This window comes from Balearica regulorum, chromosome 19 (assembly GCF_011004875.1).
Source record: "Balearica regulorum gibbericeps isolate bBalReg1 chromosome 19, bBalReg1.pri, whole genome shotgun sequence".
NCBI classification, from domain to species: domain Eukaryota; kingdom Metazoa; phylum Chordata; class Aves; order Gruiformes; family Gruidae; genus Balearica; species Balearica regulorum.
In genome coordinates, this window is record NC_046202.1 from 5406495 (window position 1) to 5431967 (window position 25473).

Consider the following 25473-nt stretch of genomic DNA (forward strand, 5'->3'; position numbering starts at 1 on the left):
GGTAGCTGTTTGGGGAGGGATTGCTAGATGCTTCCCCTTTTCTTCACTTTTAGATACTTACCCTTTTTTGCACTTTTTCCTTAAACATCTCTTTGCTGGCAGTGGCAGGGTACTGGCTGAGTCGACCTTGACCTGACTTGCCGTGCTGTTCTCATGAGAAACTTATTTTTGAATTTTGCATCAGGAGGGCAGATAGGTGGGACTTGACCCACTAACGCAGCTGAACCCTGAATAGCCGAGGCCAGCCAGCATCCCAAACCTGCACCGATAATCTGTCTGACTTGAGAAATCCACCAAAGATAAGGACAAAACTGACACCTTTCCCTGTTTGGGAAGCACCAGCATTGGGATAGTAAATCAGGGCAGATGCAGAGCTTCCGCTGCTGGAGGAAGAGAATGAGCCTGTCTGGGCTTGGGGTGATGGGATCAGGCACGTCATGGCTCACTTCTCTCCTGGGTAGAGAGATGGTCCTGACAAAATTTAGTAACCTCTGAATTGAGGTACCTTTCTCTTATAATTGCTTTCCACCCTCCAGGGTGCTCTCAGGGATTGATGATGTCCGGGGCCATCATTTTCTGGGAACCTCTGTTATTTAAATTCCACGCTGCATTGCTTGAATCTTTTCCATCTCCATGTGAGGCAATAAGACTCTTCCAAATATAATAGGCCAACGCTGTCTCCAGTGATTTGGCAGAAAGAGCATCTGTGCGGATGGGGGAGTCTCTCTGGCCATTTTCCTCCGGGAAACCAGAGCATTTCAGCGCTTGGTCATTGTTTATGCTGTACTTCTGTTTGCTCCCATACATGAGCAGAATCTTTCATGTTTTCATTTCAAAACTGCACTTCCAGTAGCATTAGGATTTTTTTTTTGTTAACTGGACTTTATTTAAAAAAAAATAAACTAAATTTCCTTTGGAATTCGTGGCAATTAAATAAAGTTCTTAAATGTCAGTCTAGGTGAAAATCCAGCCTGAAATATGTTAAATGTAGTCCCAGAGACAATATTGCTTCTACGTTAGTGATCACGGCACTTGCAATCCGTCCCTACACACTGGCATATGCGCTTTTTGTTCCTTTGGGGACGTGCACCCCCCCATTTCCTTTAAGCCCATTTCCTTCCATTTGCTCTATGTCAGCACAGCTGATCCATTTTGTAATTCTCCGGTTTCTGTGTTGCAGGAGGTCGCTGAGCTGCCTAGCACAGGCCATCTCAAGAGATCCCACTCAGAAAATGCCATTTCTGTGAAGGAAATTGTCACAGAGATCGAGTCAATCAACCAGGGAGCAGGACCTGCCCAGCAGAAGGAGGGCTCAGCCAGCCTCTCCCAGACACCAAAGAGGAACACGGTGCATGACCTGCCTGTGGAGGCGATTTGGGCATCGGAAAGGGTGGAACAGAGCGAAGGAGCCTGTGCTGGACAGCAGGAAAAGGAGAAAGACCCTCTGCAAGCTGAGCAAGAGGCTGCCCCCTCCCTGCAGCCATCTTCTGGTAAATCAGACCTGGAGGAAAGCAGCCCTGGGGGAGAGCAGCAAGAGCCTCGTGGTTCCATCAACCCTGAGCCCAAATGGTGCCCTGGCTCCGTCCGGCGAGCCACCCTGGAGTTCGAGGAGCGCTTGAGACAGGAGCAAGAGCACCAGCACACATCCCCAGTCTGCATCTTACCAACCCGCAAGAACTCCAGGAACGATGCTGCTGCCGCCGCCGAGCTCCTTCCACGAGGGAAGAGCGAGGAGCCGCCCCTGGAGCTGGCTCTGGAGGCCGACAAGGTGCGGGGTCCAGGCACTGAGGAGCTGCTGCTGCCTCCTGGGACAGAGTTGCCTGCAGGCAGACACTTGCCTGCGCCCCTCGCCTCCTCCGCACAGGAGTCCCTGCCTGCAGAGCCCAGCCTGGGGCAGGAGGAAACGACACACGAGCGCAGGACAGTGGTCTCATTTGATGGGACGGAGGAGCCATCTCTGCCCTCCCTCCTCCCGAAGAGAATTGAAATCATCGAATACACTCCCACGGTCAAGTCTGCAGAGCACCCCAATGCAAGCTGTGAGCAGGGCGGGCTGGCCGCAGCCATCCCGTCTTTAGATGAAAACTTGAACCCTTCATTGTGCTCGGAGAAGGCGCCAACCTGTCTCAGAGCTCTGACGCTGGTAAATCTCTCGCTGCCGGAGCACGCGGTACAGAAGCAGGCCACCTTCACTGTGGGCAGCCCCAGCGAGGAAGGCGATGGGTTATCTGTTCACCTCGGGGCTGCTTCCCCCTCTGCCCAGGTGACCTCTACGCCTTTGGCCAGTCTAGATCGCTCTTCCTGCCCCTATGTAATTCACCTGGAAGGCGTCACTGAGCAGAGCACGGGTACAGACGATGAGCTGGTCACGCCATGTGGCGTTGAGGGAGATGCAACTCTCCCATTCAGGGACGGACTCGAGCCTCTCTGCAGAGAGGGTGCCGGCACCTTGAGGCAGCTGAGCGATGAGGACTTCACCAGCCAACGTGCTGAAAACATGGACCTTCTGGACATCTCTTTCCTGTGCTACGGCGTCCCCCACAGCTCCAGCAGCCACAGCATGGAGGAGCACAGCAACAGCCCCGGGCTGGTCAAGCAGCGAGCGAAGGAAATAGAGGCTCGGATCCGGCACGCAGGACTCACCACACCCTCCCACATGAAGCGCTCGGCATCCTTGGCCAAACTGGACTGCCTGGACCTCTCCAAGGACGACTTATCCGAGAGGGAGTTGGCCTCTTCCAACGCCAACCCAGTGCTTCTCACCTGCGTTGCCCTCGGTCGAGGCTTTCGCGGGGGGAGGTTGGAGAGGGGCTCAGAAAGCATGTGCGGAAAGCATCGCCTTTCCTCCCCAGAGCCCGCTAAGCATTTTGTGGAACAGCTCAGAACAGCCGAGTGCATTGCCCAGAGCAAGCCAGTGGAGAGGCCGCTAGCTCAGTACGCCAAAGAGTGCGGCTCCAGCCAGCAGAGTTTGTTTTCCAGCGCGGATCCGACGTGGACTAGCTCCGAGGAGGGTCCTTCACTGCTCCATGTGCAGGTCCTGGACTCCTTGTCTCCAGCTCAAGGTCTGGCTGTCGCACCCCGGCAGCAGCACGGGAGAACTCACCCTCTGAGGAGGCTCAAAAAGACCAATGATAAAAAGCGGACAACCAATCCCCTCTACAATACTATGTGATCCTGAGCCCTCGGCTGTGATTTCTTATTGAGAACCCATGGTGTTGCGTTCACGCAAGGGGCAGGTGTAATATAAGGAACATGCACTTTATTGGTTAATTTTATATATATATTGTCATTTTACTGTTCCTGGCGCATGTAGGTGTGGGTTGGTTCTTCTGTGTGTGACTCTGACTGCAGGACTGTTTGGGTTTTTTTTAAGTTTTTTTAACTCAGATAACCTCAAATGTTCTTTTTGTTTGTTTGTTTTAAAAGAACACCTTTATCATGCAAAAATTGATGTTGGCTTGCTTTGGCAAGGTGGAGTTTTGCTTAGAACCAGATCCTAGTTCCTAACTTGAATTTTCCCCATGCCTTGAAATGGTGCTGGGCAGTTGTTGGGGTGAGAGCCCCCATAAATGTGAAGGTTGTGCCAAGGTCCCTTTGTTTGACCTTTCTTATATTTCTGCAAACTGGAACTCCACGATGCTGGCAGATCACTCACAAAGCTGCTTCAGGACGAACCCCCAGCTCGTTTCTGCTGGTGCATCCCCAAAAGGATTACTCGAGGGTAAATCCTCCTGACGGATGGGCTCTGAAAACCCCGGGCAGCCTGGCACGGAGATCAGTGTTCACCTCCTGGTGTGGGTCCTGCAGAGCCCTCCCTTTTGTGGTGAGGTGGAGCAGAGCCCCTCCACGAGCTGCCGAGCTCACCTCTCCTCGGCTGCCCCAGACCCAGCGGGTGAGAGGAGGAGAAGCCTGCAAAGCCACAGTGTTCTTTTAAAACAAACGCCTCGTTAGGGTTTTAACCCTCCCATTACTTGAATACTGCTGTGGGCCTTCCAAGTTCATGGCCATATCATCTGTCCTTTGCCCTCCTGCTGCCTCCCCTCTGCCTGAAAGCCATTCTTCTCTCATGCTGCCTGAGTTTTCCTCTCCTCTGCCATGCTCAGAGGCATTTCTGGTCACTCCCAAACCTAGAGGCTGTTAGAATTGTTACACAACATGTTGCCCCTACTGAATGCAAAGCTTTGTCCTCTCTGCTGTCACTCCTAACACTCAACCTGGAGGGAATATCTTTTCTGGAAGTTATTTTCCTTTTTTCTTTTTGCCTAAATTGTATATATGGTATTTATATAGAATTTTTTTTGTTGTTTCTATGTTTGGGTTTTGTTTTTTTTTTTAAAAAAGGGCAAGACTGCATTGTGTAAACTGGAACGAACACAAAACCACCTTACTCAAACTCAGTGCTGTTCATTGTAATCTGCACAGAAATGGGAGTGGATTTGACATTGTAAGCTGTCTTCCCTTTCCGAAAGTGAGCCTCAATGCCAGCCTTTGCCAAATGTGTCCCTTGTCCTCCAGTCCTTCGTGAACCCCCGTTACCCACTGCAGTAGGGGGACTGTGTATCTGCCCGTCTCCCCTCTGCTCGAAGCTGGGTTTCCGAAGTGCCAGTCAGACATGGGAAGCCATTGGCCGCTCCGAGCCATTCTGCAGGTTCTTGCTTCCCTGGAGAACATGCATTTGAAGGGTCTGCTCCAACTTTCAGCAAATTATTTTACGGTTCCTGAGCAGTTTGGTTAAATCAAAGCTCCTCACTTCCGGCCGTGCATATCAGCAAATTGTGTGTGTGCTGTAGGAGCAGAGAGAAAGGCACTTGGCCGTGGTGGGAGAGCTCTGGGTCCTGTCTGCCGTCCCGTGGCAGGTCTGTGGCAGAAGAGCGTGTCTGAGCTGGTGCTTGGCTCTGGCCCAGTCCTGCCCTGCAGGGAGGAGCGAAACGGAGAGAAGATGCAGAATGGCTCCAGCTGCCAAAAGCCCAACACGGAGAGGATGTGGTGTGGGAGGAGCAGCAGACAAGGCCGTGCCTAGAAAGCAGTGTTGGTGCTGCAGAGCCTTGCAGGCTCTGATGGGACAAGCTTATCTTGAGCTGGAGAGGAGCGTGCGGCACCAAAGCACTGCAGAGTATTGGGAAGCAGCACGCGTCTGCCCTGGGGAAGGGTGTCCGTAACCCCCCACCTCACTGCCCTCCTCTAGCTCCCAGGGATCCTGCTGCACTGCCTTGCAGAGCCCACAGCCTGGGCACGGGGCTGTCACCATGTCTGTCCTCCGGCACCAACGTGCGCTCTGTCCCCTTCCCAGGAGCCTGAGCTCTGCTGGGGGTGTCACCCGTGCTAGCTGCAGGCTGGAGCGCAGCCCAAAGTAGCGCAGCAGGGCCCTGTCTTGGGTCAAATAGCACATCATCCCGGGCTGTTTCAGTCACTAGACCTGGCCTGGGAGGCCAGATACTTCTTTGGGACGCTGGAAGACGTGTGGCCTCTGCTAGCCAGCTCCAGCTGGCTTCGGAGCTGGGCAGACACTGTGGAAAGGCCAAGTGGCTCATGTCATCTTGTGAAGGAAAATTTCAGTCCTTGCCTCCCCCACAAACCTCACCAGATCCCGCTGCCCACCATTCCTCACCCCAGGAACATGTCTGCCTGCCCCTCCGCGGGCGGAAGGGACAGGGTGCCGCCAAGCCTGCCCTGGGTTGGAGGGAGCATGCTCGGCTGGCAACGTGTCCTGGTGACAAGGATCTGCTTGGGAGGGGAAAGCCCTGTGCATGATTTGTTCCCTTGAGAAGGGAGGAGGAGGAACAGGATCAGATTTCTTTGCCCAGCTTGATCTCAGGAGAAATGCCCTATAAGAAGGCTCTTGCATGCAGAGCAGAAATGCTGCTTCCTTCAAGGCTCTGCTGCTGTCGGGGTGCTTCAGCTGGGGGGAGCAGCAAAGAGGCAAAGGTGCTCGCAGGGAGGTGCTTTGCTGTCCCCTTGTCCTCTGCTCCAGCCCAGCACAACCGTGGTTTTTCTCTGGGAAGCCTGTGGACAGGTGGAGGGAGTCGGGGAAGGTGGTTGTCTTGCAGAGTTATGAAGGCCTTGGAGGTCTGGAGGCTCTGACCTGGATGGCAGCGAGGGGAACGGGCCAGAGAGATGTGTGGCATGCAGTGCTCTGGGAGCCCTGGGTCCTCCTTGGCCGGTGTCTGGGCAATGAAGCCACCAAGCCCCTGGTGTTAGAACTCTCTGCCTGGGAAGAGTTGTCCCTTCTCCATGCTGTGGCTCGTGGGTGGGTGGTGGTTCGCTCCTGGTTCCTGTGGCTGCCCCGCAGGAGCTTACAGCGACCTGCTGAGCTCTGCGGGGAGCAGCACCTTCCCTGGATGGGAAGGGGCAGCACCTCCAGAACGCTCGGCAGCTGACCGGCCTCACTGATAGAGGGGGTTTAGCAGAAACGTGTTGTTTTAAGGGCATTTTTGTACAAAGCAACTGTTCTTTTGGTCTCTTGCAAAGCCCTCTTGGAGGACGCTTTATTGTTTACATTGACTCCTGTACAATATCTCAGCCATCACCTCCCTTCTTGCCCGCCCCATCTCCGGCTGTACTGTAACGTGTGAGCCTTGCACAAACGGATAGCGTGTGCGTGAAACTGGTTTTTTACACTGCGTTCTGTTGCACTCGGTGTGTGTGCGTGTGTGCGTGTGTCCGGTCTGCTTGAGAAGTTGTGACCTGTACAAATCTCTCCCCTTTTGGCCCTTTCCTGGGGGCATGATCCCAGCGGGTGACAGGAGGGTCAGGAGGCGACGCCACTTCTGTCTCACTCGGATGGTAAATGGGGCAGGGATTAGCTCCATGTCCCTCTGCCAGCGAAGGCCTGGTGGAAGATGTCCCACCCCAGCTTTGGCTGCTCTGGGGACCTCCTGGGAGGAGCGAGGCGCTGGGAATTGGCATGGGCTCCGAGGCGTTGCACCTGCCCGGGGCCTCGGGGAGCTCTCCCAGCCCGGTGGCAGGAGGAAGCCATACCTGCTGCAGGTCCTCTGCTCCCGTTGTGGTGCATCCTGCCTTAATCTGGTCCTAGCTCCATGCAGACCCCCACGCTTCTCCCTAAGGGAGGGACCCCCCCGAGCCCTTGCTGGCGTGGGCCAGAGGCAGGTGCTGGCGCAGGAGGGGCCAGGCTGGGCAGAGGGCTCTTGGTCACCCTCCGGCAGTGCCCCCAGAGGTGCTAACAGCCCACCTGCGCTGCAGGCATCTCTGTTGGCACAAAAGAAGGTGCCAGTGCCTTTTATTTTCCTTTATGGAGATGTGACGTCCGTGCACTGGTTTGTAGGGATTGCCCCGGGGCCGGGCAGTCCGGCCGCACCGTGTGCTGGAGCACGAGCCCTCGGGGATGGCTGGCGGTGGAGTTGCCAACTGGGGAGGGGAGCGCTTCTGTCTGCCCCTCCTGGATCTTCCTTGGTGGCTGGGATCGTCCCCTTTCCCCCTAAAGACTTTATGACCGATGTGCTCAGCTGTTTTTAAATGTGAACTTGTGCACTGATGTGCAGATTCAATGTTCTTGTTACTGAATGAATAAAGTTTTATTTTGAAGATGACATGGGCGTGCTGCCTCCTGTTTGGGATCGGGGCTGGGGGCGATGAGGGATCGGCGCTGCTGTCAGAGCACAGGGCAGCAGGGGGGTCTGGGGAGCCAGGGCGGGGTTGTTCACTCGTGTGCCCTGCCAGAAGCGTAGATGGACCCATCCCATCCCAAGCGACCTCCTGCGCATGGGCTGAGGAACCGTGTGCCCAAGTAGATGCTCTCCCAGCTCCTGCTGCGGTTGCAGGGAAGATGCTGGGGGACGTGTATGGAAGAGTGTCGGGATGCTTCGGGTGCCCTCGCTGCGCTGCTGCAGGCAGAGGAGCTGCGGGGAGGAGCCTGGGGTTTAAGCTCCAAAGGGGTTGCGAGGTTTTAGCTGGGCCCTGGACCAGACCCACCATGGCCCACTCAGGAGCTGAGCCAAATCCACGCACTGAATAACCGCAGCGCAAGCGGATCTCTCTGTTGGGAAACGGCCCGTCTCAGGCGAGTTGGTTTTGCTCCATTGTGTCCCCTGTCATGGCAAGCCAGCACGGTGCAAAGGTCTCTGCCGCCTGGCCTGCCTGGCTGCGGGGAGCAGCAGGGCTGTGGCAAGGGAGTACAGAGCCAAATCCCCCAGAGCTCAGCCTCGCTGTTCCTGCATGAAGCTTCTGCTCTGCCAGGGCTGAGTGGGCACCAAGGGTGCATGGCTGGGGCTGGCAGTGTCCCTGGGGTGCCCGTCCCTCCCCACTCCCCCCAAGCATCGCCTGGGGAAAGGCTTCCCCGGGCCTTTTCTCCGCTTGCTGAAGATGTGGCTTGGAGATGAGGACATGGGATGTGGGACTCACTCCGTCCCCAAGCTCCAAGGGCAGAGCGAGCCAGGGCCACGGTGGGACGGAGCAGATGGGGGGGCGCGTCTGCAGCCCCCTCCCTCCCTGCCACCCCTTTGGCCCGGCAGGCAAGGATGTCACCTTTTCCTGCCTTTTTGCCAGCCGCCCCCTCCTGCCCGGCTCAGCCAATGCTCGCCCAGCTCCGCACGGTGCCCTTGTAGGGTCCAGGGCTTTGCTGTCTTTCCAGGAACCACGGCTCCCCTCCCACGGGTCCCCGAGCCCTACAATCCCTTAATCCCCTTGGGCCAGGGCATCCTTGCGGGGCTGTGCTCTGCTAAATCCCAAATCTGGCTTCTGAATGTGTCTGTGACCATCCCGCTATGCAGGGCTGGGCCTGACGTGGGCTCACCCCCATGGGTTTGCGGTCCCCTTGCTCCCGGGGGGAGGTGGCAAGCCCACGGGGTGCTGTGGGTGCTGGGAGCCCTGTGGCCATGGTCTCTGTGGGGCTGGGCTGGCCCCTGGGTGTGGGGGGACCCGTCGCAGGTTGCAGCCCTGCGGGATGTCCAGCAGCCCCGTGTCCCGCTTGAGCCCTGGGCAGGGGTGACCCCCGGGGTGATGGCAGCCTGGGGGTGTCGAGGGCTGACCCTCCCCTTGGTTTCCCCCAAAGATTTAGGAAGACGCTGCCTGGCAGGAGGGGGCAGAGGGGCTTCTCCTGCCCCCCCCCCACTTCTCTGCAGCTCTGGGCCGAGGGGGTCCCATGCACTGTGATGGGGGGGGGTGTGTGTGTGCTACGGGCACCCTTGGGCCCCCCGCTTTAGGGGAGGGAGGGAGTGTCGGCTGTGCCAGGACTGACCCCATCCCTGCGGGCAGAGCCGGGGGGGGATGTGGCAGGCAGGGGGCCGGGGGCCGGGCCGGGGGCGGGGGCCGGGGGGGCCGGGCCGGGCCCCCCCCCCCCCTCCCGGTGCCCGCCGCGGGGGGGCTGTGCCGGCCCCGGCGCCCGGCTCGGCTCAGCTGTTCTCTGCGGCAGCGGCACTGCGCGGTGCCGAGCCCAGCCGCGCCGGGCGGAGCGGAGCGGAGCGGGGCCGGGCCGTGCCGGGCCGTGCCGTGCCGGGCCGGGCCGGGCCGGGCCGTGCCGTGCCGTGCCCGTGGGGAGCGCAGCGGGGCCGGGCCGAGCCGGGCGGAGCCGAGCGGGGCGCAGCGCCGGGCGCGCCCGCAGCGCGCAGGAGCCGCGGAGCGCAGGTGGGAGCCGGGGCGCGGGCGGGCCGGGGCCGGCGGCGGGCACCGGGAGGGAGGGAGAGAGGGAGGGAGGGGGCGGCGGGGCGCTGGGCTGCGGCCCCCCGGCCCCTCGCCCGCCCGCCGCCCGGCAGGAGATGGCTATATTTGGAAAGTGACCTCTGGTCGTTCCCGAGCAGCCGCTGCGGATTCAATTGTGGCAACGTAATGGCACGGCCGGGGAGCGGGGCTGTCCTGCCTGTATCCTGCCCGCACCTTGCCTGCACCCTGCCTGTGTCGCGCCCGTACCCCGCCTGCACCCCGCCTGACCCTGGCTGCACGCTGCTAGCACCCCGCCTGCACCCCGCCTGCTCCCTGCTAGCACCCCGCTAGCACCCCGTCCGACCCTGCCCGTATCATGCCTGCGCCCTGCCTGCACCCTGCTAACACACTGCCTGCCCCCCAGCCAACTGTCACGCCTGCAGCTCGCTAGCACCCTGCCTGCGGACCACTAGCACCCTGCTTGCATCCTGCCTGCACCCTGCCTGCACCCTATTCAGCCCTGCCTGCACCCCACCAGCACCCCACCTGAACTCTGCCTGCACCCCATTCAGCTCTGCCTGTACCCTGCCCAACTCTGTTTGCACCCCACCCGCACACTACCCAACCCAGCCTGCACCCTACACGCTGCCTGCACCCCGCTCAACTCTGCCTGTACCACATCTGCGCCTCACCCGCACTTTGCCTGCACCCCACACCCTGCCTGCACCCCACACCCTGCCTGCACCTTGCCTGTACCCTGCATGCACTCTGCCCAGCCGGCCAGGCTGTCACCCCCTCCCTGGGCACCCCAAGCTTTGCTCCCGCTGGTGATGGATGAGGTGTTGAGGTGTCCCCTGCAGAGCCCCCTCACTCCTGCCCAGGGCCGGGGACTGCGCCTGGGGCCGCGGGGGTGACGCCAGCGGTGACAGCGTCCAGCCCCCCTCGGCAGCAGGGCTCCCGGCCCCCTCAGCGCCTGGCTCCGACCTGCACCCACTCTGCCAGGCCGGGGGCAATGCTGAGGGGCTGTAGGGACCCCCGAGGATGCCCAGGGCCTGGGCAGATGTGGCTTGGCTCCGTGCTGCACGTGCCCTGGCCAAAAGCCACCGGCCCCTCAGGCTGGGGGCAGCGGTGCTCGGCCCTCCCGGCTGCGGTGTGGTGGCTGGATACGGCCCCAGGGGCTCAGCTCCCCCCAGGCAGGTCCCAGGAGCAGCGCAGGCTCGGGACAGAGATGGGTGGTTGCGGGCAACGTGCCCGGCTGTGGCCGAGGGCTGGAGACCCCGCCGGGGCCGTGCTGAGCACAGGGGGCTCCTCCGCACCCCAGTGTGCCCGTGGGGCCGTGTGGCTGTGCCGGGTCTGGCCCTTGCCGGGGATGACCATCAGGCAGGTGGGTTGGGGGTGCAGAACGGGTGGCACACACCAAGCCGTGGGGGGTGGCGTGGGGTGGCCGACACCAGAGGCACAGCCTCCCTCCTGGGTGCTGGGTCAAGCCAGGCGACCTCGGGCCACCAATGCAGGATGGGACACAAGGGGACAAGCTACAACCTGGTGCGTGGCACCTCCGTGTTCACCCCAAACAACCCTCAGCCCCGCTTCTCTACTGCAGCTGCTCATGTGCCAACTCCAGTGCCGGCCGCGGGGCACGGCACAGCCGCGGGGCACGGCACAGCCGCGGGGCACGGCACGGCTGCGGGGCACAGCACGGCTGCGGGGCACGGCACGGCTGCGGGGCACGGCACGGCTGCGCATCATGGCACGGCCGTGTCCCTGCCCAGCTGTCAAGCGGCTCCGGCTGTGAGGTGCCCATCCCCAGCACTTTTAGCACCCACACCCCCCACACCAGGGCTGCCCCCGCTCCCTACCACGGGGTCAGGGCCACGTTGGGCACCATCCTGCACCCTCATCCCCTGCCATCCCCGTGTCCCCAGGCTTCCCCCTGTGCCCAGGATTGGGGGGACCTCTCGAAGTGCGAGGCCTGAGGTGGCTGAAACTCTGTGCCGTGCTGGGGTGGGGGGTCATGGTTGTAGCCTGACCCCGCGCCCCCCCCCAGCCATGAGCCGCCGCGTGGTGCGCCAGAGCAAGTTCCGGCACGTCTTTGGGCAGCCGGTGAAGGCTGACCAGATGTATGAGGACATCCGTGTCTCCAAGGTGACGTGGGACAGCTCCTTCTGTGCCGTCAACCCCAAGTTTCTGGCCATCATCGTGGAGTCTGGCGGTGGGGGGGCCTTCATCGTCCTGCCCCTAGCCAAGGTGAGCAGGGAAGCTGTGGGGGTCTGCCGCCCCGGGTTGTAGTAGAGGAGACATGCTGGTGGGCTCTTCTTTTGGGGGGCTGCTGTGGCCCCAGAGCCCCCAACTTTGCCCCGACATCCCCATCCTCAGGCGGGGGCTCAGGGCAGAGGCAGCCTGGGGTGGTCCTTGGCACCTGCGAAGGGTGACATCCCAGGGGCAACCGAGGTGACGCGGGAAACCTCCGGGTGCTTTCTCCCCAGCCCAAATTCCTCAGGGGCACGTGCTGCCCAGGGAGCATCCCAGCGGGGTGGGGGCCTGCCCTGCCCAACCCAGCAGAGGGGCTGGGAGGGGGTCCCCGGCCCCCCCATGCCATCAGAGGGGACACAAAACAACCTGTCCCGGGGCACATCGTTCCCCTCCGTGTCCCTATAGAGCCTTGTGCGAGGTGAGCCCCATTCCCACGGCCTCAGTTTCCCCCTTCGAAGCAAGTGCAAAGCTCTGGCCACCACCGGGGCCCCTCCGTGTCCCCACTTGTGCCACAGCCCCACGTGGTGGCCAGGCTGGGGCTTGGGGGGCTCCCAACAGGGTCCCCCCCCGGCCACTGGGGACTCATCCCGGCACCTTGGTGTTGCAGACGGGACGGGTGGACAAGAACCACCCGCTGGTGACGGGACACACGGCGCCTGTGCTGGACATCGACTGGTGTCCCCACAATGACAACGTCATCGCCAGCGCCTCAGAGGACACCACCGTCATGGTGAGGGGCCGGACCTCGGGCGGGAGGGGGGGTGGCGGGTGCTGGGGGAGCGGCACGGAGCATCCCCCCCCCCCTTCACCGCCTGCGAAGTGTCACTGGCCTATTTTTAGCCCCAGTGCCATGCGTTTGCGCTGGCGGCGGCTGCTCTCTCCATGATGCAGCAGTTTGTGCTAAATATACCCACCCCGGCGACTCAGCACCCGGGAATAGCTGGGGGGAGGGAGGGCTGGGGGCTGCGCCCCAGCTGTGCCCCCCCCTCCCCGTGCCCACCGGCACCTCAAGTGCCAGAGATGCACCCTGGGATGCAGGCGCCGCTGCCATCTCTGCACCAGCCTGAGCCAGGATTAACGATGAGGTTAATTGGCTCCAAGGTGCTCAGCCGCTTAGCGCTCAGCCGCAGGGTGATCCCCGTCGCCCCGTGCTCCGCTCTCTGTCCCCCCCCCAGGTGTGGCAGGTCCCCGACTATGTCCCTGTGCGCAACATCACGGAGCCCGTGGTGACACTGGAGGGACACTCCAAGCGAGTGGGCATCATCTCGTGGCACCCCACCGCCCGCAACGTCCTGCTCAGCGCAGGTAAGGGGTCCCGGGTCACCCTCCTCGGGGACAGGTGAGATCCGTAGGCTGACGATGTCCTCCACAGGCTGTGACAACCTGGTGATCCTCTGGAACGTGGGCACGGGGGAGATGCTGCTGGCGCTGGAGGACATGCACACCGACCTCATCTACAACGTGGGCTGGAACCGCAACGGCAGCCTCCTCGTCACCACCTGCAAGGACAAGAAAGTCCGCGTCATCGACCCCCGCAAGCAGCAGATCGTGGCGGTGAGTGCCCCCGCCGTGTTCCCCCCGCCATCCCGCCGCGGGGTCCCCCCCCCCCGTGCCTGCCTGACCCTACTAACCGTCCGCACCCGCGCGTCTCTGTCTTTGGTTTTAACCCGCTAACGACCGGCGCAGGAGAAAGCCAAACCACACGACGGCGCCCGCCCCATCCGTGCCATCTTCATGGCCGATGGCAAGATCTTCACCACCGGCTTCAGCAAGATGAGCGAGCGGCAGCTGGGCCTCTGGGACTTGGTACGGACGGAGGCTGCCGCCCAGCCAGCGCCGCCCCGGGGACCCTGTGGAGCCGGGGACGCGCTGGGCGCCGGGGACGCTCTCCGGCAGCGCGTGCGACCCGCCGGCCTCGTGCAATCCCCAGGAGCAGGACTCAGCGGCTGTTTTGGGGGACAGATCCGGACCCCTCCGTTTTCCCCCCTTGCCCCTGCCCCGTGCTGACTCTCTCCCCCTCCCCCCAGGAGAGGTTTGCCCCCCACGAAGGGCTGAGGCCCGTGCGGGCCATCTTCACGCGGGAAGGACACATCTTTACCACGGGCTTTACCAGAATGAGCCAGCGGGAGCTGGGCTTGTGGGACCCGGTAACGAGGCCGCATGGAGTGCTGCCCCGGGAACTTGGCTCCACCACCCCCTGCCCCCCCCCCGCCCCAGGATGGGGTGCCCGCTGCATCCCCCCCCCCCCAAAAAAGATGCCAAGTTCCCAAGTGTGCCGTGCTGTGCCGGGCATGGGGAGGGGGCTGGGGGGGGGGGGCAGGGGGTGCTGGGGGGTGGGTAAGCCAGGTGGGGTGCACCCAATCATGCAGGTAAGTGGGAGCGGGGCAAGGGGGGCTGGGGGGGGGGGGCATGCCAAGCTGCCTGCCCGGGGGGTTGTGTACCCCGGGGGAGGGGACAAGCCCCATCCCCACAGTGTGCCGTGGCTAATGTGTGTGACTAACTGGGATGGGGGGTTTCGGGGCCACCGCTCACCCCACCACCACCGCTCCGGCCCCACAGAAGAACTTTGAGGACCCCATCGCCCTGCAGGAGATGGACACGAGCAACGGCGTCCTGCTGCCCTTCTACGACCCCGACTCCAGCATTGTCTACCTCTGCGGGAAGGTAAACCCCCCCCCTCTCCGGGGCACACCCCTCCATGCCACCCCATCCCTTGGGGTGCCGGGGCCGGCTGACACCCATCCGCACCCCCGCAGGGGGACAGCAGCATCCGGTACTTCGAGATCACGGACGAGGCGCCCTACGTGCACTACCTGAACACCTACAGCAGCAAGGAGCCGCAGCGGGGCATGGGCTTCATGCCCAAGCGTGGGCTGGACGTCAGCAAGTGCGAGATCGCCAGGTGAGAGCCGGGGGGGGAAAGCTGGGGGGAGGCGGAGGGGTCGAGGGGGGGGCAGCCGGACCCTGACCACCTCTGCCCCACGCAGGTTCTTCAAGCTGCATGAGCGCAAGTGCGAGCCCATCGTCATGACGGTGCCGCGCAAGGTGAGCCCACGGGGGTCCCGGGGGAGGGGAGGGGGGGTGGTCCTAGGGCAGGAGACCCCATCTCATCACCGTCTCCCTCGCCCCCCGCAGTCAGACCTCTTCCAGGACGACCTGTACCCCGACACGCCGGGTCCTGAGCCGGCCCTGGAGGCGGACGAGTGGCTGTCGGGGAAGGACGCGGAGCCCATCCTCATCTCGCTGCGGGATGGCTACGTCCCCATCAAGAACCGGGAGCTGAAGGTGGTCAAGAAGAACATCCTGGACAACAAGCCCCCCCCGGGCTCCCGCCGCAGACAGTCCACCTGCGACTCCGACTTCTCCGTGAGTGTCCTGGGGATGGGGACATCGCGGCGTGGCTGTCCCCCTGCCTGGGGTGGGGTTGGGGGGGGCCGGAGGGGGCTTCCCGGTGACCCCCGCGTATCCCCCCCCCCTGCAGCAGCCAGCCTTGGAGGAGGTGCTGGAGGAGATCCGTACCCTGAAGGAGACGGTCCAAGCGCAGGAGAAGCGCATCTCCGACCTGGAGAACAAACTCTGCCAGTTCGCCAACGGCACGGACTAGCGCGGCGGCCACGGCCACGGCCACGGGCAGGGCGAGGACTGGCCCGGCCCCGCCGGGGATTAAAGCCGAGTCCCCGCAGAGGGCAGGAGCCCAGAGCCGTGTTCTTTCCCCAGGCGCCGAGGCTGCAGGGAGGGGGTCGGACCCTGACACCTCTCCCGCCACCCCCCCCCCTCCATCGGTCGCCTCCATCTCCCGGGGCGGCCCGGCACATCCGCACCCCGCTGCAGCGCCCGGGGGGGGGCCGGGGGGGGTCCCCGCTTCGGTGCCCGCAGGCTGGGGCTGCTGAGCATCCCTCCGCGGGGACCTGCGAGCCGGGCACCGGCAGCCTCCCAGGACGGGGGGGCTACCGCCCCCCCCCCCCCCCTCCAGGATGCACTTGGGCACGGTGCTACCCCCCCCCCCAACCCCCTGCCCCCCTCCCAACACCCCCCCTTGCCCCTCGGCGGTTGCTCCCAACCGGCTCTTTGCTCCTGGGTCCCCCTTTAATAAAGGGCTCGGTCACCCGTGGCCGCGTGGTGGGAACGTGGGACGGGGGGGCCCTGCCTGCACCCCGCTGCCTGCACCCCGCTGCCTGCACCCCGCTGCCTGCACGGCCTCGGCGCAGGCAGAGAGAGCCCGAGACAAACATTAAAGAGCATTTATTGGTGTTGGCCGCGGTCGGAGCTGCTCGGGCTCCTCCGGCCCTGGCCCAGACGTCGCTTGTGGGGTGCATGGGGGGGGGTGGAGGGGGGCGCCGGCTACAAAAAGTCCCAGGGGAACGAGCCCGGCCCCCTCACGGCCCCCGGCCCCCCCGTGTGCAAAGGAGGAGCAGCCCAGGGCGGGGGGCCGGGGGTTAGCACCATTTGACGTAAGGTTTCTCTTGGGGGGGTCAGTGCCCAGGACAAGGGGGTGCAGCGCTGCCAAGGGGTGGGGGGGGCATCCGAGCAGGGCAGAGGGGTGCGAGCAGGGGATGGGGGGGTGGTGGTGGTGGTGACACTGGGTGGCCTTTCACGGGCACCCCCTCTGCTGCCCCAGCATCCCCACACCAGGATGGGGGGGTGGGCGGCTGTGTGGCCCTGCAGTGGCTGAGGGGTGCAATGGGGTTAACCCCCCCCACCCCACCCCCCCGCCTCGTTGGCAGGCAGAGCAGCTCCCGGGTAAGTGCACTTGGTAGCGCCTGGGCAGGGGGGCTAAAGGGGCTGGGTACAGCCCCCCCAGGTCCGAGGGCACCCCAGGACCCCACGTGGCTGACAGCCCCCCGATCTGGGGCAGGATGTGCCCCCTACCACCTTCCCGGGGCGAGGGGCTGAGCAGCACCCCATCGTGTGGTTGGAGGGGGCTAGGGCTGTCCCAGGGGTGGGGTACAAGTCCATGGGGTTGCCCCCCCCCGGTCCCTGCCACCCCAGCTGCAGGGCTGCCACACACCCCCACCCTGTCCTGCTGTCGGCTGCCCCCCCCCCCCCGCACCCCAGTACCGCCCTGACTCTGAGGACAATCTCCCCCCTGCCAGGGCCAAATTCTGCACCCCCCCCTCCCCCTTTGTCCTCCGCAGTGCTTGGGCTGGCTCCCCCCACCCAGCTCCCCCTCTGTGCCCCCACACACGGCTCCGGCCGCGTCCCTGGCCCTGGTGGGGTGGGGCGGGGGGCTCAGCGGGGACTCGGGGTCACTTCTCCGTCAGTGAGAGCTGCAGGATCCGCTGCAGCTCCTCTTCTTCCTGGCGCGTCCGGCGCTCGGCTTCCTCCTGCTCCCGCGCCGACAGCGCCATGGCCAGCCGCAGCTGCTCCGCGTAGCTGGGGAACAGGGCGCTGGGCCCCCCGCCGCCCCCCCCTGGGGCCGGGGTGACAGGGGGCCGGGGAGCTGCTGTGTGCTGGGGAGTCCTGGGGGGTGGCAGGGTCTCAGCGGGGGTCCCTGCGGGGCCAGCACCTGCTCCCGCTCCCCCCGGGGGGGCTGGCCAGACCTTACCAACCTGTCTCCTCGGCGGCCCTCGTGCGACATGGGGTGGGTACCCGGCTTGCTGTTGGTCAGCGCTTCCCAAATGGTCACCTGCGGCCAGCGGCAGAGTGGTGCTCGGAGGGTGGCACCCTCCCCAGCACCCCAAAACCCAGCCCCCCCAGCACGAGGGATGCAGGGATGGGGCAAGGTGGGGTGAGCATCAGGACAGGGTGGGCAGTGGGGTCCCCCCGATGAAGTGGGGGGGGGGCAGGAGGATGCAGGGGGGTGCCCACCTGGTCGTACTCGCTGCCTGCTTCCAGCAGGCTCTGCTGGATGGCGAACTGCAGCAGGTCATCCTCATCCTCCCGCAGGGCGTCTTGGTGGGTGCCCACCACGCTGTACCCCCGTGGCACCTCAAAAAGCGCCGGGTCCATCTCACACGCCCGACACGAGGCTGCGGGGAGACAGGCACCGGCATGGCTGGGCACCCTGCCGTGCGTGTCATCGTCCCCCCCCCCGCCGCCAGCCGTGTCACCCCCCCCACCCCGCGTACTCAGGGAGCTGGAGCTGCTGACGCTGGAGGAGTCGCTGCTGGGCGAGGGCGCCTCGCTGCTGGGGCTGTGCCGCAGGGAGCTGACGGGCTCGTCACACCCGTTGAGGTTCCCGAAGGTGATGCGGGCGTTGAGGATGTGGAAGATGGGGATTTCTGTGGGAAAGAAAGGGAAAAAAAAGCAGGGAGGGAAGCGGGCTGCACCACCTGTGCCAGCAGCAAAGACACCCCCCCCCCCCGTACCGATCTTGACGGGGAAGCCGGGTGGGAGGCGCAGGGTGATGAAGTCCTGCAGTTTGGCGAACAGTGCGTTGCTTATTGCCATGAGGTCAATGATGGGGGCAACCTGCTCACAGAGGGACAGCGGGTGGTCCTCGCACAGCCACAGTTTTGCCTTGAACCTGCCGGGGACAGGCGCCGGGCTGGGGACCCCTGCCTGCCCCCCCCCCCCCCCCCGGAGGGATTCTGCAGCGGTTTTGGGGGGGGGAACGGGACCAGAGGGGTCCCCAATTTGCTCCTTCTCCCCTCACTTCTGTGTCTTGGTGGTGAGCTCCATGGGCCGCCCCATGTCCCGGTTGCCCAGCTCGAAGTTGGGGTTGAAATACTCCTCGGGGGTGATGGCGGTGGGGTTGGCGTGGCTCAGTGTCTGTGTGATCAGCGTCTGTGGGACAGCCCAGCGGGGTAACGGGGGGGGTCCGGCCGTGGGGCCACCCACCCAACAGGACCCCTGACAGACTCACCCCATTGTTGGGCCCCACGTGCTGCTCGGCGATGCCCAGGAAGGACTGCAGGGGGGTCTTACCGCCTGCGGGAGAGGGGGTGAGGGCTGGAGCCGGCGCAGCGCCCTGCCCGCCCAGCCCGCACCGGCTCCACCTTTGCTCTTGCCCTTGTGCTGGTCCGAGAGGTGCTCGGTCCGCGTCCGCGTGATCAGCTCCACGTTGGATGCGCCATAGACCTGGCCGAGGAGGGGAAACACCAGCGATCGATACCGCTCCAAACCAGCCGAACCCCCCCAGGAGGTCCCTGCCCCTCACCTTGGCCTCGTACCCGTTCACCATTTCCGTCTTCTCGCTCCTCCAGCCCAGGATCCCGGACTTGTTCCTGGGGTGACACAAGGCACTCATCCATGACTGATGGACAGTCTCGCTCAGACAGCCCAGGGTGTGAGCACCTCAGGGGGGGCTGTGCATCCCTGGGGGGGGGTCCCGGTGCTGCCCCCAGCCCACCTCTCGAAGGCGATGTTCTTGGTGTCGAGCTGGGTGGTGACGACGGGGGCCGTCAGCCGCCCCATCACCTGCTCCTCGGTGGGCTGCACAGCAGCCAGCAGCACCTCCTGGTCGTGGCCGGCCAGGGCCAGCGTCTCCGAGTAGACCACTCGCCGGTCGTGGTCGATCTCCATCACCACCGCGCTGGTGTCTAGGAGGCGGGGGGGGTCAGGGTACACGGGCACAATCATGGTCCCCACCACAGCACCCAACCGCACCACAGCACCAAGGGGCTCTGCCAGCGCTCCCCGGTGAAGGGGGACACCTCGGTGCCGGCTCACCTTGTCCCCGAAAGACGAAGCTGCGGTTGCCCCGCTGCCAGGTCATATGGTCAAAGCCCAGCAGCGTCGTGTCCACCCGCAGGTTCTGGCCGCTCTTCCACACCTTGTAGGTGTCGCTGGGGCAGATCTTGGACACCAGCGGCACTGGGGAGAGATGGCGATAGCCCAGCCAGGGACGTGGGCACCCTGCACCCCTGGGTGGGCTGCCAGCCCGGAGCTGGGTGGCAGATGTGCCCGGGAACCCAGCACCTCGGCGGGATGGGGGTCTGCAAGCTTGGGGCATAGGGGGGCAAGAGGACAGGTGTCCCCCATCCTGAGGATGGATGCTGGGGCTGGGGGCAGTGCCAGAGATGGGGGAGGTTCTGCTGGGAAACCCCCGCCCCCCCCGCTCCGCTCTGCCCCAAGCTTACCCCAGCTGGTGAACTCCCACTTCATCTCCACGTAGAAGTCCTGGGCCTGTGGAGAGCACAGCAGGGTCAGGAGGAGCCTGTGACTGGTGTGTGTCCCCCCGGCCCCGGCGGCCCTGCCGGAGGGAGGTACCTTGCGCAGCTTCTCCAGCAGGATGGGGATCCCGGCCAGGCGCTTGATGGCTCTCTGGTAGTCGCGGTAGCGCAGGACCAGCTGCACCAGCTCCAGGTCGCGGGTGCTCACAGCCTCCTGCAGGACTGCAGGGCAGAGAGGGGCAGTGCCCAGGGGGTGGCACGGCACAGCACGGCACGGCAGAGCCGGCCACTGCACAGGAGCCACATGCATGTAGCACCGCGTGAGCTGTCCCTTGGGGAGCTGCAGCATCAGGGTGAGCAATGGCCACGCTTGTGCCCGCATCCATGTCCATGCCCACGCCAGGGCAGCTTGGCAGGGGACCGAGGTAGCGAGCCCCCCGCTCACCTGTCCAGCCGCTGCGGTTCTCCTTGCCCACATCGGCGCCATGCTTCAGCAGCACCCTGGCGCACTCGAGGTGGCCCAGCGTGGTGGCCAGGTGCAGCGGGGTGCGTCCTCGGGGGTCCAGCTGCTCAATGTCGGCCTGCCGGGAGGTTGCGGGCTCAGGGAGCGCTGGGGTGGCCAGACCTCGCCCCCCGGTGCCCTTCTGCAGATGCGACATTCCTGGCTGGAGCAGCCAGGGAAAGCAGCCGACATGTGCCGGTATCTCAGAGAGCATCCCCATCCCTGAGCTCCCCCAAGGGATGCACGTGTGCTGCACCCCAAAAGGCTTTCCCCGCTCCCCACAGCCACTGCCGGCCCCATGGTGGGGAGGGTGGGGAGAGTGCGGCGGTGGCTGCCAGCACCCAGCGTGGCTCGGCGCGGTCAGGCTGGGCTGCACCCACCACACTGGCACGGAGCAGGGCATGGCGTGGCAGAGGGGGGCACAGATGCCCCCGGGTGCGGTGCACGGAGCTCTGCACAGCTTGATGCAGATGCGAGCTCAGGAAAAGCCCCCACCTCTGGGATTGGGGGGGGGCTGCTGCCCAGTTGCCAGGCAGCAGCTGCCGGCAGCCCCCCTCCGCCGGGCCCGGGAGCGCAGCGGGCGATGTGGGCTGCGGCGGGCGCACGTGTTCCCCTGCCTGAGCCGGGGGCGGGCGGCTGCGTGAGCGGAGCGGCTGCTCGGAGGATCCCCGGGCCCTGGGGAGCCGCGCGCTGGGGCTGCGATTGTTTGTGCCAAGCCCGGAGCCTGGCGCCCAGCCAGCCCCGAGGAATTCCTCTCCCACTGGTGGCGGCGGTGGGCACCCCGAGCACCCGTGGGCCCCACTACGCGTGCAAGGTGCAGCGCCGCACCCGTGCCCAGGGCTGGGGGCACAGCTTGGGGCTCGATGGAGTGGCGGGGGGGGGGGGGGCTCGGCCTCTGCCCCCCCCAGCACCCGGCCAGGGCAGAAGCTTTGTGCCTGGAGAGGGGCAGTCAGATGCTGCCAGGCAGGAGGCAGCGGGGACGAACCCCGAATCAGGGCGTGTGCTTTGGGGAGGCCACTCCTGGGAGCACAAACCTGGGGTGCAGCACCCAAAAGTCCTGGCTGGGACCGAGCACCCTGGAGGCGCTTGGGGCTGGGCAGGGGTGGGGTGTGGGGTCTCTGGTGCCCAGGCTCTTGCCCCGCAGCAAGTCCCTGTCTTGCTCTTGGGCATGTCCTACTGTCCCTCTGCCCTGGGGATGTCCCCATCGCTGCCCTGGCTGTGGGCATCCTCATGCCCCTCATCCCCAGGGGCTCACCAGGCAGGGGGACCCCCCAGGCTGCCCACACCACTGGAGCAAAACAGCCCCCGGTTCCTTGGGAGCCAATGTACTGCTCCAATGCTCTCCAAGCGACTGCTGCTTCTTAATTGCGCTAATGAAACGACTCTAATTAAAGCAATCGCCCCCCAGTCGGGGGACGGGTGCCGCAGGCTCAGCGGGGCTCCCCAGCCACAGCCCTGCCCCATGCCCCAGCGCCGGGCGGGACGAGGGTCCCTGCTCTGGGGATGCAGTGCCAGAGCCAACCCCGGGGGACACAGCGTGACCCAGTTTTCGCTGGCAAGAGCTCGGTCCCGGGCCCCGGCGCTGGGACGGCTTCGGCTTGGGGGCTGCGGCACAGACCTCGGAGTGCTGCCTGTCCTGGGGCCGTGACACCCACCAGGGGTGGGGACAGGGACAGGGATGGCTTTGGGGTGGCAGCGGTGCAGCGGCAGGACTGCAGCTCTGCTGCTCCTCCTGTGCCCACTGGGCACGTGGCACAGCGCATCCCCTCCGCTGGGGTTGTCCCCAGAGCGGAGGACCCCAGCGCCTGCTCCTGGGTGGCAGGGGGGGGACACAGGCCAGCGTGGGGAAGTGGTGCTGGGCACTGCTGTCCCTGTGCAGCCCCAGGTCCCTGCCACGCGTGATGGGGCAGGCTGCGGTGTGTGGTGTCCTGGCACAACGGGCTCTGTGTCACTGCCTGCCACGTCCTCGTGCTGTCCCTGCCATGGGGACCCGCTGGCCCTCGCTCCCCAGGTGGGGGCAAGCATGGACGAGAGGTCGTGGTGACAATTCAGGGGTGACCCACACAGGGCCCTTACGGGGATGTGGAGAGGAGCAACGCTGCCAGCTGCCCCAGCGCTTCCCAACCCCAAACACCTGCATGGGGGGGGGGGCCCATGGGGTGCCACTGCCCTGCACGGGTCCCCACGGTGGCGGGGGGGCAGAGGCCCCAGGCAGGGGGACACCCAGCCCCAGCATCACACTCAGCACCAGCCCCGACCCGCTTACCCAGGGGATGCTCTGGCGGGGACAAGGGCTGAACCGTGTCCCCGGATGCCCTGGACAGAGGTGGGGGGCTCAACCTGGGCTGGCCCCCACCTCCTTTACCCAAACCCCCACCTGCCTGCAGCACCCATGGGCCCCCCTGTGCATCCCTGGGGTGCACACAGGGCCGGCTTTGCCCTCACCCTGCAAATGGCAGCAGGGGCCACCGCAAAGCCCCTCCACTGGCCGGGCCTGGGGGGTGGGTTAGAAAGCCTCTCTGCAGGCGAGCAGGGCCGGAGCCACGCTCGCAGCCCCTGCATCTCCCCGCGCCTGCCGAGCCACCGCCGCCTGCACCCAGCTTTGATGTCTGCCACGCCGGGCTCCTGGGAAAAATGACCCCAAATTACCACGGAAATAAAACCACCTGTGATGGGTTGGGGGTCAGGGCGATGCTGGTGCAGCCCCCCAGCTGGCCCCCACAATGGAGGCGGGTGTGGCGGGAGCCATCGCCTGCATCCCGGTGGGAGCATCACAGCACGGCAGCCCCCCCTTTCGTGCATTGCCGGGGTCCATCCGGCACGGCCCTCAGCACCCCGGGGTGCCAGGAGCTGGGCCGGGGGAGCAGGGATGCTCGGCACGGCCTCGTTGCCAGCCTCCCTCCAGCGCCTGCGGTTTCCTGCGTCTTCGGGGTTGGGTTTTAATTACCTGAATTGCAACGCCACGGGGGAGAGGGAGGCTGGGAACCCGCCTGGGGACTTGCCCGTGGCCCCGCTCCGTCACAGGCCGGCCGAGGGGGGGTTCCCGGGCTGGGGGGCACGGCGGGTCCCCTCGTACCACGGAGAACCTGCCTGGCCCCCTGGGGCTGGGGGGGCTGTGCCCCGGCAGAATCAGGGCCCTGCCTCCTCCCCGAGAGGGGCTGAGGGTGGGGAGCTGGGGGCGCAGGGCTGGCAGCACCCCGAGAAGCAGGTTGCGGGTCGGGGTGCCAGGGGCCTGCAGAGGCCTAGCAAGGAGCCGGGGACACGTGGGGAGGGATGCTCGGGGCTGCACGCACCGGGGGATGCAGAGGACCCGCGGGTGGTACCCACCGCTCCCTGCCAGCCCCGGGGACAGCCGACACAGTCCCGGGGTGCGGGGGGGGGGGACGGACACACAACACCCGCCGAGCCCTGCCAACCCCGGGAGGTACCCCGTCCCCACTCTCATCCTCATCTCCATCTTCATCCCAGCCCCGAGCAGGAGCCCGCCTGCAGCCCGGCAGCATTGCATCAGCCCGAGCCGAACCGGGCCGGGCCGGGCCGTGCCCGGGGGTGCCCCTCTCCCCCGCCTCCCCACCTGCTTGGCGCTGAGCTCCCGGTCCAAGTCGCGGGCGCGGTTGTGCCAGACGAGGTAGTGCAGCGGGTACCTGCCCTCCGGCCCCTTCCTGCCTGAGCAAGACGCGAGCATCCTCCGTGCATGCTGGAGCGGCGCGGCGGGCGCGGCGGGCGCGGCGCGGGGCGGAGCGGGGCGCGGGGGGGGGGCCCGGGGCGGGGCGGGCACGGCACCTCCCGCCCGGTGCTTCCCCCGCGCCCCCCCCCCCCCCCCCCCGTACCGCCCGGCCTCATGGGACTTGTAGTCGCCCTGCCCGGCATCGCCCCCTTCCTCCTCCTCCTCCTCCTCCTCCTCGTCCTCCTCGCCACCCCTCCCGCACCGCTCGGCCCATCACCGCGGCCCCCGACCCCGCGGGGGTGGCTGCAAAGGGTCACCCCGCTGGCGCTCGGGCACCCCCCCCCCCAAATCCTCCCCCGGGCTGATTTCCCTCCTCCCGGCTGACCCCCGCTCCCCCCATGGGCCAGCGGGCCCGGGCACATGGTGGGGCAGGGGCGAAGGCGGTGGGCAGGGACGGTGCGGGGGATGGTGCGGGGGGCCCCAAGCCCCCCCACCCCCGGGCAGCGGCAGGCGCGGGCCCCCGGCCCCGTTTCCTTTTCCGCCTGCGTTTCTCCGGGGCGGGCGTCGCATTTTCCGGCTGCCGCCCGAGAACAATGCGAGGCTGGGCCTCCGCCGGCCGCCTCGGCCTCCCGCCGGCGCCACGCTCCCAGCCCCCCGCCCCGCTGCCCCCCACCCTGCCATGGGGCCGCCACCAAGGGGTGAATCTCCCTCGTTATTATTCTCCGCTCAGCCAAGACGAAGGCAGCGGTGGTCACATCCCCCTGCCCCGGTCCCCGCACAGCATCCCCCATCTCCCCACCAGCCCTCCTGCCCCATGACGTCATGAGCCATCTCCCCAGCAACCAGCGGTGAGGTCACCCGCGGCGCAGGCCGCACAGCCTGGCCCATGGTGGCAGGGGGCAGGATCCGGTCCCGCTCTGGTGGCTCCTGCCTGGGGTGGCTATGCAGCAGGGGTCCAGCCCCCACAGCGGCCTGCGGGGCCCCCATGGTGATATTGGGGTGTCACCCCCTGCTCCAAGTGCTTATAGAATCCCAGAGAGGGGAATAGACCCAAAATAGACCCCAGTCCCCCGTCCCCCCAAATCCCCTGCTGAACACCCCAGGGAGGCTGCAGCTCACCCCACACATCCCCAGTGCAGTGTCCTGCCTGCACTTGTTGGGGCAGGCAGGGAACCCCAGTGTCCTGGGACCCCCAGCTGGACCCAGGCTGCCCGCACTGCACCCCGTGGTGCACCTGGGACGGGGCCAGGGTGGGGAGTGGGGGTGCACAGGAGTGGGGTGCACAGTGGCAGAGCTGGCACTGGGAACAGGACTGGGGGGTGCCCAGGGCCGGACCCAGGATGAGCGCCCAGAGCCGGTGCCGGGGTGTGCAGAGCAGGATTGGGACAAGGGGGAGGTGCCCA

General features: G+C 65.3%; 3 protein-coding genes across 8 annotated transcripts in view; 2 read left to right on the forward strand and 1 right to left on the reverse strand.

Moving 5' to 3' along the window:
- Positions 1 to 7547, forward strand: part of SSH2 (slingshot protein phosphatase 2) — a 103025-nt gene extending 95478 nt beyond the window's left edge. For both annotated transcript variants that reach the window (XM_075771573.1, XM_075771572.1), the window contains one exon: positions 1181 to 7547. In XM_075771573.1, coding sequence (XP_075627688.1) covers positions 1181 to 3172 — 1992 coding nt within the window. In that variant the 3' untranslated portion in view covers positions 3173 to 7547. The remainder of the gene's footprint in view (positions 1 to 1180) is intronic.
- A 1908-nt stretch (positions 7548 to 9455) lies between these two features.
- On the forward strand, positions 9456 to 15539 carry CORO6 (coronin 6). 4 transcript variants are annotated; one of them, XM_075771609.1, is made up of 12 exons: positions 9456 to 9579; positions 11642 to 11841; positions 12455 to 12577; positions 13023 to 13152; positions 13220 to 13401; positions 13534 to 13653; positions 13875 to 13994; positions 14407 to 14511; positions 14604 to 14749; positions 14835 to 14892; positions 14983 to 15213; positions 15329 to 15539. In XM_075771609.1, exons 2-12 carry the CDS (start codon positions 11644 to 11646, stop codon positions 15449 to 15451), a joined length of 1536 nt encoding a protein of 511 aa, XP_075627724.1. In that variant the 5' UTR covers positions 9456 to 9579; positions 11642 to 11643; the 3' UTR covers positions 15452 to 15539. The 4 variants fall into 4 exon arrangements, with proteins under 4 accessions (XP_075627724.1, XP_075627722.1, XP_075627723.1 ...); XM_075771607.1 differs by lacking the exon at positions 13875 to 13994 and having other exon boundaries at positions 9457 to 9579; XM_075771608.1 differs by lacking the exon at positions 13534 to 13653 and having other exon boundaries at positions 9457 to 9579; positions 15332 to 15539.
- Positions 15540 to 16074: 535 nt separating this feature from the next.
- On the reverse strand, positions 16075 to 24141 carry ANKRD13B (ankyrin repeat domain 13B). Of its 2 annotated transcripts, none has more exons than XM_075771559.1 (15): positions 23978 to 24134; positions 20347 to 20482; positions 19999 to 20123; positions 19869 to 19914; positions 19459 to 19602; positions 19139 to 19328; positions 18947 to 19013; positions 18786 to 18867; positions 18653 to 18717; positions 18443 to 18573; positions 18156 to 18313; positions 17916 to 18068; positions 17656 to 17816; positions 17397 to 17473; positions 16075 to 17307 (listed from the first exon to the last, which is right to left on the reverse strand). In XM_075771559.1, the coding sequence occupies exons 1-15, from the start codon at positions 24086 to 24088 to the stop codon at positions 17094 to 17096; spliced, it is 1860 nt and encodes a 619-aa protein (XP_075627674.1). In that variant the 5' UTR covers positions 24089 to 24134; the 3' UTR covers positions 16075 to 17093. The 2 variants fall into 2 exon arrangements, with proteins under 2 accessions (XP_075627674.1, XP_075627675.1); XM_075771560.1 differs by having other exon boundaries at positions 16963 to 17307; positions 17393 to 17473; positions 23978 to 24141.
- Between the last annotated feature and the right edge of the window lie 1332 nt (positions 24142 to 25473).